Source organism: Barbus barbus (assembly GCF_936440315.1).
Source record: "Barbus barbus genome assembly, chromosome: 25".
Lineage (NCBI taxonomy): Eukaryota > Metazoa > Chordata > Actinopteri > Cypriniformes > Cyprinidae > Barbus > Barbus barbus.
The window spans coordinates 5,369,121-5,387,246 of record NC_136753.1 but is presented as its reverse complement, the minus strand read 5'-3'; the positions used below and the strand labels follow the sequence as shown (position 1 = coordinate 5,387,246).

At 36.8% G+C, this 18,126-nt stretch overlaps 2 protein-coding genes across 4 annotated transcripts; one reads left to right on the top strand and one right to left on the bottom strand.

Annotated features, from left to right (window-relative positions):
- Window positions 1-8: 8 nt before the first annotated feature.
- On the top strand, window positions 9-5,237 carry LOC306844596 (tartrate-resistant acid phosphatase type 5-like). Its single transcript, XM_079376842.1, has 6 exons — window positions 9-142; window positions 704-794; window positions 922-1,121; window positions 3,497-3,621; window positions 3,795-4,140; window positions 4,220-5,237. The coding sequence occupies exons 2-6, from the start codon at window positions 704-706 to the stop codon at window positions 4,478-4,480; spliced, it is 1,023 nt and encodes a 340-aa protein (XP_079232968.1). The 5' UTR covers window positions 9-142; the 3' UTR covers window positions 4,481-5,237.
- A 6,381-nt stretch (window positions 5,238-11,618) lies between these two features.
- Window positions 11,619-18,075, bottom strand: LOC306844594 (glutaryl-CoA dehydrogenase, mitochondrial-like). Of its 3 annotated transcripts, none has more exons than XM_079376837.1 (12): window positions 17,755-18,075; window positions 17,161-17,276; window positions 16,772-16,804; window positions 16,538-16,678; window positions 16,070-16,132; window positions 15,706-15,876; window positions 15,359-15,488; window positions 14,134-14,350; window positions 13,879-13,982; window positions 12,737-12,862; window positions 12,390-12,550; window positions 11,619-12,206 (listed from the first exon to the last, which is right to left on the bottom strand). In XM_079376837.1, the coding sequence occupies exons 2-12, from the start codon at window positions 17,261-17,263 to the stop codon at window positions 12,133-12,135; spliced, it is 1,323 nt and encodes a 440-aa protein (XP_079232963.1). In that variant the 5' UTR covers window positions 17,264-17,276; window positions 17,755-18,075; the 3' UTR covers window positions 11,619-12,132. The 3 variants fall into 3 exon arrangements, with proteins under 3 accessions (XP_079232963.1, XP_079232965.1, XP_079232964.1); XM_079376839.1 differs by having other exon boundaries at window positions 17,516-17,758; XM_079376838.1 differs by having other exon boundaries at window positions 17,729-17,755.
- Between the last annotated feature and the right edge of the window lie 51 nt (window positions 18,076-18,126).

Genomic DNA, 18,126 nt, shown 5'->3' with positions numbered 1-18,126 from the left:
ATCGAGTCAATAGGAACATGCTTTGGTCACATGCACACACCCATCCCTGTATGGGACCTAATATATAGTGGATGAGAGGAAACAGCATCCAGAGGAGGGATCACTCACACAAGTATCCTAAGGACTAAGCCACTCATTCATTGTGAGTCTTGTTTTTCTGCTCTATATAATTATAATGTCACAGATTAATAACCACAGTTTCTCAGTTATAGTTTAATCGGGATTTTTGATACGCTTCCTCATTTTCTGTTGAATTATACCATTGCCACTTAAAAACTAATAACTATCGCTATCATTGGGAAATTGTGTGTATGTATATGTGTGTATGCGTACTAGCAGAGTACAGATATGGCAGAAATAGTAAGAGTAGTATGTTAGTGCACTATTCAGAATTCAGCTGCAGTGTTTGTACCATCCCATTGGTCAAGCTGGTTAATGGGGTAAAAGAAATGAGCTCTTGCTGAAATCAAGGCATGGTTTATTGATGATCAGAATGATATAAAGATAGCACCAATGCTGTAGGTGATTATGAGGCGTAGAGAGAGGACTCTCAAAGAGCAAAAGCTGCTGGTGTAGGTGCTTTTAGTATCGTGAGATTGCTTGAATTTGATGCTTCAATGTAGTTTCAGTTCTTTTTGGTTTTATGCTTGTGAGAGAAGTGAGTTGTTAACTATTTATGTTTTGTTTTTGTCTTTTTGTGCAGATGGCGTCACCACTAATGCTGGTGTTTTTAACTGCTCTTCCTGGGGTCCTCTGCTACCAATCCTCATTCATTGACCTGGAAACTAAAGGAAGTGAGTTGGTATTGATCCATGTTAGATGCTGGAAAAACTTATCAGTTGTTCTAAACATCAATGTTAATGATGGATGTTTGTTACCATTTGAGTACTTATATCTCTGCTCTCTGATTGCCTTCATCAGGTAACAAGTCATCTATCAGATTCCTGGTTTTGGGGGACTGGGGTGGTCTGCCATATCCTCCCTATATTACCCCTATAGAGAAGGCCACTGCACGCATGATGGCCAAAACTGCTTCTCAGATGGGCGCAGACTTCATTTTAGCACTTGGTGACAACTTCTACTATAAGGGCGTCACTGATGTCAATGACCCTAGATTCCAGGTTTGGTTTCTGGCATTTAGATCCCTTGAGTCTTATAAATGCAGGTTTTTACCCATTTGATTATTTTTAATGGCTGTTTGTTAATGAGAGCCTGGATCCTCTCATGAAGTAGCTCTACTGCTGAAATGTCAAATGCAACTTTGCAGAAGTGGTTGAGTATTTGGTTGTGGTGTGTACTGGGTGTAGAGAGTGCAAATTGGTGTTGAAGAGTTTATGTAAGCTGTCTTATTCTAAGGGTCCAGACCTGGTCCTGGGGGCTGTTTCATAAAAGACGTTAAGCAAAGCAAGGATTAAAGTCCAAAACCTGACTTCAAATAACCTAACAAATCAATCGGGACTAAAGCGGTTTCATACTACAATCTAAGTTCACGCAACTTCTCCGATTCGATCCAGGTTCAATGAGGAAGGATAATTTGATATTCACGCTTATTCTTAAGCAACCCTTAATGTCGATCATGGATCAAATCGATCCACTATGGCAAACGGCGAATATTTGTGCTGTTTAATGCATTTGAGACATTGTGTTTTCCTCCGTGCATAACTGACACGTTTACGGGTATATTGTTAGAAAGCCATGCAAATCCATTTTGTTGTCAGGGGTGGGCTATAGGGGAGGGAATCGAGTCCATTCCAAAGGTTGGAATTGATCCCATCAAGGGGAATCGACTCCTCATTCAGAGCCTTTTTCAGTTCAAAGCTTATCCATGTGTGCCTTTAATGCTTTAAATGGCAATTTTAGAATGTAATGCTCTAATAACCTAATAAAAGGTACAGCAGTCAAAATCGGAGGGAAAGGCTGCATGGCTAAACTTCTGATGAACTGAATGCACAAGACAAGTAGCAACTGTTAAAATGTTTTCATATTTTAAGTCATTAGCCTACATTTTGGGCACAATGCAGTTGGTTGTTGCCGATTTTAAGGTATATTTTCTGTATACTTTAGTTTTGGACTAAGTCAACTAATTGTAGGCGAGTCCTTGGTAATATCGACACGTTCCTATTGGTCCATCTTAGCCTGACAGTTTGTTTGCTCTAGACCAGGGGTCCATTTCCCAAAAGTAACTATGGTTGCAAGTTACATCGTTACCAATAGAGTTCAGTGGGACTTGCCACCGTAGTTAGCTAACGATGCTTTTGGGAAATGCACCCCAGGTTAGTTTCTCAGCATAAGTTGCCACAGTGACTGAGCTTGAGCTATGGTAATTTTGCTTTCGGAAAACCAAAACAAGTGAAAATAAGTCAATTACTGAAATAAGCCTGGCTTATTTGGTAAACTAGTTTTATGAAACCACTCCCTAGAGGGCCAGAATCCTGCAGCGTTTGGTTTCAACCAGCGCCAACACGCTTGCCTGAAAGACATTGATTACTTTGGCTCAGGTGTGTTTAATTGATTTATTGGTAAGCCCCTCCCCTCGAACGCAGACTAGCCAATGGCAGTCGAGTATCAGTTGCATGGGGAGCGGAACTCTGACATCTTTAGATTTCAGCGCCATAGAGAAACATTGGAAGATCCAAAGCTTGCATCGGTTTTATGGGGTTTATGTTTCAAAAATGGAAAAATTATGTGCCTGGGGTACTTGTAACACTGATTCCAGGTATCCTGAGTGGGTGGGCAATATCATTTATTACATTTCCTGAATCCAAACAAAAGAGCAAAATGTCCCTAAGTATTCAACCCCAATACAAATGAAGACAAACTTTCATTTTCTGGTTGTCATACACTGTTACAATTTTAATCCGCTCAAGCAAAACGTTAATGTTGTCTTGTGCTTCAGCAAGGTATCTCTTGCTAAAACTAGCTAACGTTAAAGTTACTGAGTCCATGCTAAAGTACAAACTTAAATAGCGGACTGTTCTCGCGTCTTGGACAGTGTAGGCCAAAAACGTATAAACGAAGGTCTACATTTCAGTGCCTCTCCATATTAAACTAGTAAAATGTACTTTTAATCTAATCGTACCCTGTCATACATGAACAGTGATTCAGGATGTTGTCATCTGCGATCATGACGACCGTAATATTCGAGACTTCTCCCGCTTGCATTGTGATCTGTAAACCCTTGCTTCGAGTTACCCACAGTATTTATTTTATAAATCCCTCCATGGAATATTTATTTCCCATTTGGTGTCAAAAACTGTGCAAAAACATTGTGGGACAAGGTTTTCACACTGCAGCTGTCATTGTAAGACAGTGAGCAACTTTGTTTGTTTGTCCGAGGGAGCAACAGTAACTAAGGGGGACGGGGCTTATCGATGGGTCAATTAGGGTTGGAGCTAAACTCTGCAGGATGCAGTGGCAGTCTAGGAACAGGTTTGGACACCCCTAATCTAGTCTCTTTCACCTAATATAGGCTGTGGACCTCTCATTCTCTTTGTAGGTCACGTTTGAAGATGTCTATACTCAGGATTCTCTTAATATTCCGTGGTATGTCATTGCTGGCAATCACGACCATGCAGGAAACGTCCTTGCTCAAATTGAGTACAGCCAGAAGTCAAAGAGATGGTACGTAAGCCAATGTGTCTAGGCCTCCATGTCTAATTGAGTTTGGTTTCCTGGTTCTTAAGCTCATTTGCAATGTGATTCTGTCAGTGCAGCTGTTCCCGGTGTGTAGACTTGGCAGATGCTCTGTTCTTTTCCCAAATAGCCTGTTTTTAACATTTATTTCCATCTTTAAGGAACTTCCCCTACTATTATTATGAGATGAACTTCCGCATTCCTCGAACGGACAGCACTCTGACCATCATCATGCTGGACACTGTGCTGCTGTGTGGAAACTCTGATGACTTCCTTGACCAGCAGCCCAAAGCTCCTCGAAGTGGTGTTCAGGCCAACAAACAGCTGCTATGGCTTCAGCAACGCTTGGCAAAGTCTAAGGCTGATTATCTCCTGGTGGCTGGGCATTATCCAGTATGGTCCATATCAGAGCATGGGCCAACCGACTGTCTGCTGAAGAATTTGAGACCACTGCTTAAGAAGTACAAGGCTACTGCTTACCTGTGTGGCCATGATCACAATCTACAAGTAGGTCTTCAAGCCTTTTGATAAGGTTCAGTTTGGGTTGATTTTGTATTTGACTTGTTGCCTCTCTGCCCTTTTTCAGTACATCAAGGAGTCTGGTATTGGTTATGTGGTCAGTGGAGCTGGTAACTTTATGGATCCCGACGTACGGCACCGCAACCAGGTTCCTCAAGGCTACCTCAAGTTCTTCAATGGTGATGCCAGCACCTTGGGTGGCTTTGCCCATGTGGAGGTTAACAAGAAAGAGATGACCGTTACTTTTATCCAGGCTAGAGGAACCTCCCTTTACAGGGCTGTTCTTAAAAAGCGCGACGATCTTTTCAGAGTGGATGACTATGTTTGAAATTCTTATCCAGTTTTAGTGTGACTTTGGGATGTTGACCCAGGTCTTTTAGAGATGTGCTCAAGATTGGAAAAAATGCACTCTTTAAATCCTTAAGTATTTATAGATTAGACTTAAATCGTTTTACCAATAAATGTTTGGTATGCTATGAGAACCTGTGTTAAAAATTATTATTAAAGAACTCCTTTTAAACTACTCTTGTGGTCTGTTAAGTCTGCTTCTCAGTGTTTCGCAACTGGACGTCTGATGTTTGTTGCAACATTTGACTCTTTGCAGGGAGTTTGACCAGTCATGATGCTGAATCCGCCATTTGTCCAACAAACTAAACTGGAGTACATTAATGTCAGTGGACTTGAACTTTAAAAACTGAAACCAGTTACCTTCTGATGTGCTTTAAACATGGGGTAACTAATACTGCCGTGGACTATAATGGGGGCATTTTGAGTGTAATAGTTTGTCACACAACCTGATTCCCATTTCTCCCACAGTTGCCAGTCCTAACTGACTTAAAACTGTATTTGGAACCACTCTGAAACCATCGCTGACCCAATGTTTATGTAGCATGAGCCAGACAAAACTAGAGCTGGACAGATGTTGACCACATTAATGATATTCCGTGACAAATCCTTTTCCCTTTTATTAAATGTTAACAAATATTATGCTCTACTTTCATGTCCACTTTTAATTGTATTTCATTTATGGCCATACTTGAACAGGAAGTTTGGTTTTATTCAATAAACTGTAATCTGCAATATTCATTTGTATTGTTATAATGCGCATATATGTTTGAAATCCAAAACTTCGCAAACAACAATTTAGCCCTAACAGATGTTGATTTTATATATAAAACAGTGTAACGGTGCTTAAAGAATGGTTTGAATGTAAGCTTCATGATTTAATCTGATGAATCCCAGCCATCACATAATATCCTTGGCAGTCAGGATGCAGGCCCTAATCCTTTCTGCACATGCTGTGTCTCTGTCCACAGTTCAATCTGGTCTAATCTAAATGATTTCCTAATCCCCGATTTAACGGTTAGCAAATCCACAGAGCTCCTTACTGAGTGTGGGGGCTTCTTTTAATTTTGCTTTTACATTTATGTAAAGCCTTGCAAGGGGTATGAAAGGAACACAGTTTTGGTGCATGTAAGGTATGTTTCGACTCCTACAATATACATCCAGACCAAAAAAATTACTTTTACATTATTTTGTAAAACTAAATTTTTTTCCCCAATCTATGTCAGATCTGCATGTGACTCTTAAAACATTCATGATGTCTATATTGGCCTACTTTTCAAAATGTATGTTCTTGGTTATACCAAACTGCCATTACTGCCTTATAGAAGGATTTAAACTGTGGAGGACAAGGACACTTTGCAGTTTTATGTGGATCTCTAGTATTAGTGTAATGCTAAGCCTTCTCTACCCACCTGCAGTGTGATTTCTTGCCTGTGGCATTAAAGCGTGAACTACTACCGGTATCTAATAGGTTTATTTGTTCTATTTACAGTGCCCAAACCATTATATTGCTTTATAATTATCGCCAACCCCCACTTATGTTACATTTAATTCCTCTATTATATTCCTCGACAAAAATAAAAAATTGCACAGATCTTTTGTTTCATAAATAAAGTTTATGATTGATTAATAATGGTAAAATAAAATAGGAATTATATTTGAAATATTAATGCATAATCAACATGATTGTAAGTTTCATAAATGTGGTTTAGTAATAATAACAGTCAGCGGCAGTTATCTAAACAGGTGTACAGATGAGGTCACCAGCACTCAGATGTTATTTAAGTCCAAAGATTAACAAGTCCAGCGTGTTTACAGAAAACGGTCATGAATATGTATAAAATAACTTGAAAACTACAAGAGGAAACCATATCATAGATCAAATCAAATACTAGAAATATATATACTGTATATATATATATAATATGAGAGGGTGTGATATGCAATATCTGTTACTGGTTTTCGCTCAGGTTTAACTCACAGGGCAAAAAGAGGAGTCTAATCTGATAACATCCTTACTAAACTCTTTAACTCTTGTCCTTGATCAGCTAGTCAGTTAAGCTGATCCTCTAATGGTGCAATACTTAGCATCACATTCAGAACACCTTAAACACAACTGAAATAGAAGCGACACACAGTGTGTGAACATACACACACACACATGGTCCAAAATGAACTTTTTGCCACACCTTGAATAGTGAAAGTTTAATATATAAATATAATAATAACAACCCATTTTGGTTTCCAGAAAGAACCTTTTAGTGATCAGTTCTTAAAGAACTATTTAATTTTCCCTTAGTGTGAAGAACATTTTAATAAACTAAATTCCAAAATTTTTGTGCAATGGAAAGGTTCCATGGATGTTCTTGATATTAAGAAAATATTTTATTGGCCACGAAGCCATATGTTTCTTTATTTTCTTAAAAATTTTTTTTTTTAAATATTAATATATTAAAATATCTTCTTTTTTTTACTTGTTTGATGTTTGCAAGTGTTCATTTTGGAGCCCGAACGCACATAAAGTATATACATAGGAGAAAAAAATAACAATTAATTTTAGAAAACAGCCACTGGTTAATAAACTTTGACAATAAAACTTTAGACTCTAAATCCAATCCAGTTTAACTGGCCAACAAAAATAGCCACAGGTTTAATATTACTTCCATGCAAATCCATAAACTGCAAAAAATATATATGCTGGTTATCCTGCGTTGAACTGAATCTGCTCTGAGGATGTATTTTGGCTTCAGGAGTAAGGCTGCTCCTGAATTGGCACAATCCTACAGACGTGATCGTGCAGTCTCTCGCTTTGTCCCTATATTACCGGGCAAACACGCCCAGGTAATGCGGCTTGGACTTACATGGCTCTCTGCTTATTGAGGTCATTTAGGGTCAACAGCACTTATTTTGAGGACAGGCCAGTCATCCTCGCATTCTCCACAGGTTGAGGCCCAGCTTTTGCAGTCAAATAGCATAGTTTAAGGTACTGTGGTAAATACCGACAACACCTTCATTGGGCATAGATAAAAGAAGCCAAAAGTTTCCAAATTATTATTTTTTCCTATTTAAAGGGAGGAATTTAAAACAATGTAATTGTTCATAAAAAAAACAAAATGCTAAAAATGTACTCACCCTTAGGCCATACAAGATGTAGATGACTTGATCACCAATGGATCCTCTGAAGTGAATGGGTGCCATCAAGAGTCCCAACAGCTGATAAAAAAAAAAAATCAAAATCCACTGACGTTATTTGATTAGAACTGTTTTGGACTGTTTTTGATGGTATAAATGTTTCATCTGTGTATATTTCTCTCCTGATTCAGACGAGATCCCTGGAGAAAGCGATATTATGGATGGAGGACTCATAGTTTAGCTGGTTTGATAGATTTATTTCTTACAAACGTGCAACTTTTCACTACACTAGATGTTTATTGATAGACTGGATTGGTGTGGATTACTTGTGGATTATTGTTATGTTTTTATCAGATGCTTGGACTCTCATTCTGACGGCACCCATTCACTGCAGAGGATCCATTGGTGAGCAAGCAATGAAATGCTAAATTTTTCCAAATCTTGTTCTGATGAAGAAACAGAATTATTTACATCTTGGATGTCCTGCGGGTGAATCAATTTTCATTTTGGGGTGAACTATTCCTTTGAGAAGTCGTGGACTACAGTGTGAGCCATTGTTGGGTGGTTCAAACTTTATCAGTCCCATCTCTCCTCTCATAGAATGACACGTGTGAGAAAGTGGAATTATATCCTGTAATTTTAGGTGAAGGAAAGACGTAGGCCTCTTGTGGTGTCTTGTTGGGGGTCTTGTTATCCTCCGGCTGTATTTGGGGCAGTGCAGGGCTGTTGAGCATACTGTGAGAAGCAGGAGAGGGGAAGAAGTGAGGAATAAAAGGGAGGACAGCCAGAAGAGGGCTGTTCTGGGGGCTGTGCTCTAGAGGGATGGGGATGACCACGTCGTCCTGATCCCAAACGTGGAAGGCGTTGGGGTGGGAGTGTGTGAGGCCTGCTGGCATGTGTGTGGAACCGTTATCACCTGCCTCACTGTTGGCCTTTAAGATTTCCTCATCCGGACCCAAAGCCCAATCTGAACACACACAGAAAATATAAGGATGAACAGCAAACATTTTTACTGAATTTTTTTTATAAAAAGTGAGGCATATTAAAGCACCATTAAGTTTTGTTTTTCAGTGTGATTTTTCATAACAATCAAACACATTTTCCTCAAATTCTCATTACTGTAAAGTGTCCAGATTTTGTTGTTGTTTTTTATTAATCTCAGTGTCCTTATGATTATTTCAGTAACACAGTATTTTATATACAGTATACAGAATTACAGTGAAAATGATAAAATTTTTGTATTTAAATTTGAATTTAAATAAGCTTAAAAAGATTTTTAAAAAGAGCCATCTTATATCATCTATATTTTTTCACTTTTTTTGCATTATGGTAATGAAAACTGTGAAGAAAAGGTGCCTATGTTATCACGAAAATAACATCACAATACAAAAATTTCAATGGTCCTAAAATAAGCTTAATTTTCTTTAAAAAGTGGAAAAAAATGAATTAAATAAAAAATGTACAAATCAAATTAACAGGAAAATAACTGAAAAAAATAATAAAACGTCAGCTGTATTTTAGCACCATTAAGTTTTTTTCAGTGTGATATTTTCATAACATACACATTTTCTTCAAATTCTCACTGTAAAGTGTCCAGATTTTGTTGTTGTTGTTGTTGTTTTATTATTAATCTGTCATTATTATTATAGCAGCAATACAATATGTTTGGTATACATATCTTATACACATACACACACACTAAAATATATATTTTACAATACTAAATCTCTTCTGAAATTGCACAAACAAAATACACTTCTCAAAAGCTACACTTGAAGTGCTATTCATTATTCATTGCATTATACTATAAAGTCAAATCCTATCTGCAAAAATATGCTAATCATTTTCTCAATCTTCACTCATTTGATGCTTTTGTGGTCCAAATACATTTAGCTGATTTTTTAACCACATTTTATAATTTATATAGGCTAATGTTTTGGGGGAAGTAAATAAATAATTTATTTTTGTGCCCACTATATAACCATTAGCCTCCTATTGAACAGCTACTATTTGAATTATTTACGTGCCCACTATATAACCCTTCCTACTGAACAGCTACTTTTTGTGGCTACTGTATCACCATACACTACTGGTAACACCAAGACCACAAAACTTTACCAGCTGCACCTGCTAACCTGATCGACTACCTTCTCAATGCAACTCTCAGTATATTTACCCAAGATGTCATGCGCAAGGTCTTTAATTAAATGTCCCACAATGGCGTAAGCGACAGCGACCACCACCACCGCAGCCATCATCAGGTATAGCAAGGCTCTGGGAAGCTGGATGAGATCTCTGGCTGGAGGTCTGTAGTCCTTATACAGCGGAGACTCATAGACGGCGTACTGATACGCGTACTGGTCCTCAGAGACAGACACGTTCAGACTGTTCATATCCATGGGGTTCATTCTTGTCCACTGCCTGTAATTTCACACAGAAAGAACTGTCCTGTACTCCACTTACAAAAGGTGTCTTGCTTGTCCTCCTGGTAGTTTTTTATCCCAAGTAACCCGCGACTATTTGTCGAGTCGGCGAGTAGACTCGGTGCATAATGTCATTTGAAAAGTAAAGAAAAAAAGCTTGTAGCCCTAACTTTACTTCCAAAGTTTAATTCCGTAAAACAAACCATTGTACTCATTCAAGGACGAGATTTTAAAAGCAGCCATGTTTCAGTTCAGAGGGGCAGATGGCCTGTGCTGTAAGTGATGAGGTTTGAAGATCTCACACCATCAGCCGGTCAGGATCTTTTCTCGGACAGGGACACTATTGGTGGATTTGACGCGTCATGGCTTAAATCTCATCAAAGCGCGCGCACGGATCACGCAAGGTCAACCAGAAACTCTGCTCTAGATGGATGATAGATAGACAGCCAGATACATAGAAGAATAGACTCATTTTTTTAATATTCTGGTATTTGTTTTCTAATGATCTGGTAAACACCATTGTTATTTTTGTATTATTGAGATAACATTTGAGCTTTTTAATTAATATTTTGCATTACTTTTTATATGTTCTGTTTTTCAATTTAATTTGAGTTCAAGTTTTAGTAATTTTGTTGTGTTCAAGTCATTTTCATTATTTTTAAGTATGCTGTTGTAGTTTTTAGTACTTATAGGCCCGGTTTCACAGTAGGGGCTTAGACTAAGCCAGGATTAGACCATAGTTCAAGTAGGACATTTAAGTAATTTTTTATTTATTTATTTAGTCATTTAGCAGACGCTTTTATCCAAAGCGACTTACAAATGAGGACATAAGAAGCAATCAAAACCAACAAAAGAGCAACAACGTGCAAGTGCTATTACAAGTCTTGGTTAGCCTAACGCAGTACAGATAATTATTATTGTTATTTTTTAATAAAAAGACATAGATAAAATACAATTAGAATAGATAGTGCTAGAGTTAGAGGGTCAAGTAAAGATGGAACAGATGAGCTTTTAGCCGTTTCTTGAAGATGGGTAAGGATTCGGCTGCTCGGATCGAGTTGGGCAGGTCATTCCACCAGATGGGAACAGTTAATGAAAAAGTCCGTGAAAGTGTTTTTCTGTGTTTTTGGGATGGTACAATAATTAATAATAATAATTAATAACCATAATTATTATTATTATTAACCATAATTAATTTATGGTTTATAAATGTGCTTAGAAAAAAAAACCCATTATCTTCAGACAAAACAAAGGCACTGATATATTTTAAGATCAGTCAGTGTGACTTTCTTTCAGTAAATGCTATAGGCTAAATGCAGGATTATTAAAAAGAGTTATAGAGGTAATATAGCTTTTTAGGCTGCCTGAGAGTCTGGGTAGTCAAAATACATTTATTTCTAACGATTTGGTAAATACTACAGCCTAATGTAGAATTATTGGTTATTAAATATTGTTTGGTAAATACTGTCTGATGTAAAGCAACATTTCCCAACCCATTATTAAAATGTACATCGTTACAAAAACTATAAATGTTTAACTGTTCAGTAACATACCCGCAGATGCATATAAAGCACTCAAAAACAAAGAAATGAGATTTTATTCAGAATGAACGCACAGATTCACAAGATCCCGATGTATGATTTGTTTTCAGGACTCAATAAATACAACAAAAATGATCAGCGGGTCAATCTAAAGTGCAAGCAGAATGCCAGGCATCCTAGACTAAAAACCAGTTTTTAACAGTATTTTGAAACCACTAAGAATCATCTTTCATCATTAGGTTCTAAGTGATCATTGTACCAATGAATAATTAAAAAAAACAGTGACTTTCAATAATTAATTTTATCACATGATCTTTAATTGTTTCATAATGCAACTGTCTTTGTAACTTGACATTTTAATTCATCACCCTAGAGAGAAGATTTGTACGAGCAGATTTTAGGGAGTTTGGACTCATTACTAACCGAAGGATTTGAGAGCATACAGAGACATGAATGGATGGATGTTGATAAAGTATTTCCCTCATTGCAGAAAAAGATGCAAAAGTCCATTATACCCACATTCCAAGAGAAAAATGGGTTTAATTTCCAACAGTAAATGACTGGAGTCCAGTGATGGCTCTGCCCAAGATCAAAGCATGGATGTCATGAGTGCCTGTGAAAAGAAAGAAAAGTCTTATAAGCTTTTTGTATGGTTCAGATTAGTGTTTAAACTAGAATTATTAATTATCATTGCCTTAGTGCACTGCATATAAAGTCTATACTGACCTCTGCTGGCCAAATGTAGGCTATAGTTTTCATGTAAAATGAAACAAACATTTTTTCCTTCTCCTTATACCTTCATATGTGTTGACAGCCTCTAGGTTCATGACATGACGTATGATGTGGTATTCGTCTGCTATGCCATTTCCTCCCAGCATGTCTCTGGCCTGCCTGGCGATGTCCAGGGCTTTCCCACATGAGTTCCGCTTCAGCATGGAGATCATCTCTGGTGTGTATCTTTTGGAGAAATGTATTAAATTCAATGGGGTTTAATCTGACATGGCTCATGGACATTTGATTGTAATAATAATGCTTCTGTGAGCTCTGAACTCCTCCAAATGTTTTTCATAAACACCTTAAACTAATACCTAAAACTGAGAAAAACTGAGTACAGGTGATTTAAGCTCTTTGTTAATGACTCACTTCTTTTGATCAATGAGTCTGCCCAGCTGTAAACAGGACTGCAGGCCGATTGTAATATCGGTCAGCATATCTGCCATCTTCTTCTGTATCAGCTGGTTTCTGGCCAGAGGGACTCCAAACTGAACTCTACATGGTAAAATCAGTTACATGCACGTAGATGAAATTCAAAGTAAAATTAAAGGTAACAAATCACATATTACATGTATTTTTTTAAATTATGCATGATTACAAGCAACTAACCCTAAACCAAAATCTAATCCTATCGTAAGTAGTTCATTAATAATAGTACTGTACTCAGTATTGTACTCACTGTAATGACACTTGTATATTTTTCATATTTCATTTTGATTTTTGAATGTGACTTGTGTTAATATACTAAAAAGCAGTAAGTGGTCACTTTGTTTTTATTATTATTTGTTGTGCTTATTTTGGAGTAACCCATTTGTATGTACTTTATAATAAATGCTCCATTCAAATTAAGTCTTTGGTGGGAGGAAGAAAAAAAAGTGGAGCATTATAGTTTCAGTGTTGTTATAAAACCAGAAAACACTTGAAATAAAATCAAACAAAAAATTAACCATTTTATTATAATTATTATTAAACTAACTTAATCAAATATTGTTTGCCAAGACAACATCTCATTTTCATTTAGTTTATCTTGATGTACTAAAATAACTAAAACTGAAATAAAAATGAATGAAAACTATCCAGACATTAAAAAAATATATTTTACAAAAACACACAACAAAATTACTAAAACTTTCAAATAAAAACAGAAAACTTTTCAAAAACATGAATAAAAACTATAATAGTATCTCAGTGACACCCTATATGGAATATCATCGAAACTTGGAAAAATATTGAGATACAAATTTTGTTACATCACCTAGCCCTATATGACATGCTTGTCATTGTCAATATTTTTTTATTAGGAAGATTAATTACCATGCATACATGGAAATTTTTTTATTAATTTGTCACTTCAGGACTATTCAAATAAAATGCAAAAAAGGTCATCAATTGGTGACTAGTTAAAATACCCAAAATGTTGTTTTTTTTCCTTACACACTAAAAAAAAAAAAACTATTACTAATATATGCATGTTAAATGTTAAACTGATAACCTGATGCTAAACCGCTCACCTGTCCAGGGTGTACTGGCGGGCAGCGTGGAAACAAAATTCTGCAGCACCCAGAGCGCCCCACGCGATGCCATAACGGGCGTTATTCAGGCAGCCAAAGGGACCCTACAGAAATCAACCTGTTAAATTAAATGTCTAAAGAGTGACCATGTTACTATATTTCCGTTTGTGATCTGGGTTGGTATGAGTTTTAGGCAGTTGTCCGGAGTACTAGTGATGTATGCACACCATTAATGACAGTGACATGCATACTCACAGCAAGGCCAGACACATGGGGCAGCAGGTTTCCCTCTGGCACTTCAACCTCATCCATTAGGATCATCCCGGTGGCCGAGGCCCTGAGGGAGAACTTGCCCTCTATCTTTGGGGTGCTCAGGCCATCCATTCCTCTCTCCAGGATAAATCCTCTCACTCTGCCATCCTCACATTTGGCCCACACCACACAGATGTCAGCATATGGGGAGTTGGTGATCCTGCTCATAGAAAAAAGATAAAGTTTGTGTAAACGCTTATCATAACTCATCTGTGCTGTGTGTTCAAGATTTAGGTGTACAACGCAGGGTTTTATAAATTTCAGTTTAGTTCTTGCCAAAATAATGATACATTGGACAAAGTTTAAAAAAAATTACTCTAATCTGTTACAACAGATTTGTTTTTTGGTTTGGTCAAACGTTGATTTTATATTAATAAAATATATTGCCTTTCCCAAATACAAAAACTTTCAAACAAACTAAAAACATGATTTATTTGATACTTATTATATTTTTTCAAAATGTTACTTAAAAGGTGCTGTATGTAGGATTTTCAATCTACTAAAGCATAAAAATACCATAATATGTTTGCAGATATTTAAGGAACATGCTAAGTTAACATACTTGTTTATCTGAAAAACAATGCTACAGTCAGTTATTCTCCTTTGAAAATGTGCTTTCTGGGCCGGAATGTCTGTATGTGTTTTTTTTTTTTTATTAGAACAATTTAAAATTATACTTAAAATTAATTACAGTCGTTTCACGTTTTCAGTATAGTTTTATTGTTTCAGCTTAATTTTTTTTTTTTTGTGCACACTGTGGTACTATGTGCCTGTATCTGCTAAATGACTCCATGTAACTGTAAAATCTGCTCAGACAGAAACACCTCTGACGTCAAGCCAGATTCATGTTGTATACTTAAGTAAACAGATGGTCAGCAGATTTCAGTGTCCTCCTAAACCAGCCAGGGACAAACACCCCGTAGAGAGTGAAGTTACAAAATCTAAATATGGACGTAGGTACAGGGCCCTCAGATGATATAGCTTACATAAGAAACTGTCCAATGAACTGACCTTCACATAAAACGATACCGTGTTGTGCAACTTTAGAGTTTTTGAGCACAGAAGCACAGAAGAGCACAGAATGTTTGATATTATATATTAATTACTGAGAGTCCAAGGCCAGACTCTTGACTAAACCAAACTATGTGAGCTATTCAGGATCACTAACCATGTTTTTGCCCCACTGATGGTATATGTCCTGCTGGAGGGGTTGTATTTGGCTTTGGTCTCCATGCCACTAGGATCACTCCCATGGTTTGGTTCTGTAAGTCCAAAACAGCCCAGCATCTCTCCACGAGCTGGAAAGAATGAAAGACACATAATATGGGGAGATTAATGACTGTGGGGACATTTTTAATGAGCTTCCATTATTTTTTCTCGTCATTTGTAAATGCTGAATAATTGGGATGTGCCAAATTTCTAATTAAAATAGTCTGATATTAATATTAAAATGACTGATTTTCCATGGGGACTTTGAGGTATGTAAATATTCTTACAGCAGATCAGTGCACTGACCCAGTTTAGGCAGGTATTTCTGTTTCTGTGCTTCTGTTCCATATGCGTTGATCGGGTGCATGACTAGTGAAGACTGGACACTCATAACTGAACGATATCCACTGTCCACTCTCTCCACCTCCCTGGCGATCAGACCGTATGCCACATAACTGGTGCCTGCACAGCCATATCCTTCAACACAAAGGGTCCAGAAACATCAGACAATGTGCATTATACATTCAGTGTCAGGGACAACAGAATCAGAGTCACCTGGAAGCTGTTCATAAGAGATATGATGTTAAATGAGACTGTGCTTTGCATTTTGTTCCAATTTCCCGAGGATGATTTTTGTCTCAATGACAGCCATTTTAAAGTCTGAGTTTACCTTGAATCGTAGGCCCAAGGACACCAAGCTCTCCCATCTCGTTTAAAATCTCTCGATGGAAATCTGTAAATTCAGAGCCACAGATTTTAATTTCAGGGTTTTTCTTATCAAGATATTATACAACAGAGGCCATCAATCGTTCTAGCCATTTTGAAAATACAATTTTATTTAATTTAATAAAAAAATGAAAATAATAAAATAAAACCTGTGGTAAGAATTAAAGGGGTGGTTCACCCAAAAACGTCATCATTTAGGATATTTCGAATTATATTTCAAAATACTACGGAAGTCAATGGCTACCATCAACTGTTTTTACCCACATTCTTCAAAATACCTTCCACATTAGCCACAAGTGAGGGTGAGTAAATGACAGAAATGTCATTTTTGGGCAAACTATCGCTTTAATCATGCATGAAGGTTGCTGACCCCCGTTCTAACGCATCAGATGTGACTAGCTGTTCCACTCACGTTCATTCCTGTTGGCCATGAGGATACGGGGCATGAGCTTCTCCTGGCAGTATGTGCGGAAACTGTCTCTGATCATGATCTCCTCCTCTGTGAGCTGTCCTTCCAGATCCAGCGCATCACGCCAGTTAAACTGCACCTTAGCTAGAAATCAAAAAGCTTTTTAGTTTCAGCTCAAATACAGTACATGATGTCAACTTCAAATGTTACAATCTGATAATAATATAATATATTTACGTGTTTTTGCTGCTTTTACTTGCTCCTCTCTCTCTGAAAAATAAGATCATTTGAGATTTGGTTGTTAGCACAATCAAAAACATCTTTTCATTTGATCAAGTTTTAATGTATAAAGCCAAAGCAATGCAAAATGGGTTTATTTTATATTTATATATATATATATATATATATATATATATATATATATATATATATATATATATATATATATATATATATATATATATATATATATATATATATAATATAAATATACTGATGATCATGCAACGCATGTACACATCATCAAACGATGCCACTGGTCATTAGTTTTTGCTACTTTTCTTGCCCTTATAACTGATATGACCATTCAAAGTTATGGTTATATTATGGTGAATTAGTGATGTAACCGTATGCTGCAGGTGCTGAAGAGCCCTGGGCCCTTGACACAGAGATCAGAGAGCATCTCTGGGAGTTCACCAGCAGGCGTGATAAAGCTGTTCTCAATGCCATGGTGTATTCAAACCTGGGAAAAAACAATAAAATGTTACCAATATTTTTACTGAATTTAAGTCACTTTCATTTGTGATATTTCCTGTGGTAATTCCTTCCTGTATGGTGGTTTTACTTTCCATTTTTCGACGTTTTGTAAGTTTCACAAAACACTAAATGCATATTTTTTTGCTTTTGTTTTGAGTTATGTTATTATTTGACGAATACTGTCAAATTTTATTTAACAATTACAACTTCTATCTGTTATATTACCATTCAAAACGTGAGTTGTTACTGTAAGTTATGTGTCCGTTATTATTTTCCCATTATTAAGGTTATTTTCTGTTGAATTACTGCATGGTTACACAACCATTACACAACGAAATTGCAACCCATATCAGACACATCCACAGATTCCAAATTATAACGTTCATAATTTGTATATCACATGTAAAACATAGTTGTAAACAGCGGTTGCAGTCATACTGGAAAATGCATTTAAAATCTACTACCTTCAGCGCCTCGATCAGATGATTTCCCACCCAGTGTCTTCTGTAACACTTTATATTCAGAGCAGAGCTGTTAAATACTGGAGCAGCGAATCCTCCATCTTTTGTGAGGTATGTTTCATAATGCCTTTGACTCGGTGGAACGCGTAACATTGTTTTTTTTTATCTTTATAAAACGTCACTAATTATTTATACTACATAATTACATGCACCACTTATTATGTGCACTAAAATTGCTAATATTGAATTTTGACAGTTTAAATTTTAAATTTAAATTAAGTTTGTATGATCATGCCACATTCAAAATGGCGGATGGAAACGTCTGAAATTCTGTGGCGTGTCGAAGGCGTTTTCCGGCATCGCGCGCTCCGATTG

Excerpts from the sequence above, each read along its gene's own strand:
- LOC306844596 (XM_079376842.1), top strand. The coding sequence starts at position 704 with ATGGCGTCACCACTAATGCTGGTGTTTTTAACTGCTCTTCCTGGGGTC. Across the intron at positions 795-921 it reads TGACCTGGAAACTAAAGGAA|GTAACAAGTCATCTATCAGA; the intron begins GTGAGTTGGTAT and ends TGCCTTCATCAG. Across the intron at positions 1,122-3,496 it reads TCAATGACCCTAGATTCCAG|GTCACGTTTGAAGATGTCTA; the intron begins GTTTGGTTTCTG and ends TTCTCTTTGTAG.
- LOC306844594 (XM_079376837.1), bottom strand. The coding sequence starts at position 17,263 with ATGGCATTGAGAACAGCTTTATCACGCCTGCTGGTGAACTCCCAGAGA. Across the intron at positions 15,877-16,069 it reads CCTTGGGCCTACGATTCAAG|GATATGGCTGTGCAGGCACC; the intron begins GTAAACTCAGAC and ends TTTGTGTTGAAG. Across the intron at positions 12,207-12,389 it reads GGCTGTCAACACATATGAAG|GCACTCATGACATCCATGCT; the intron begins GTATAAGGAGAA and ends TTCTTTTCACAG.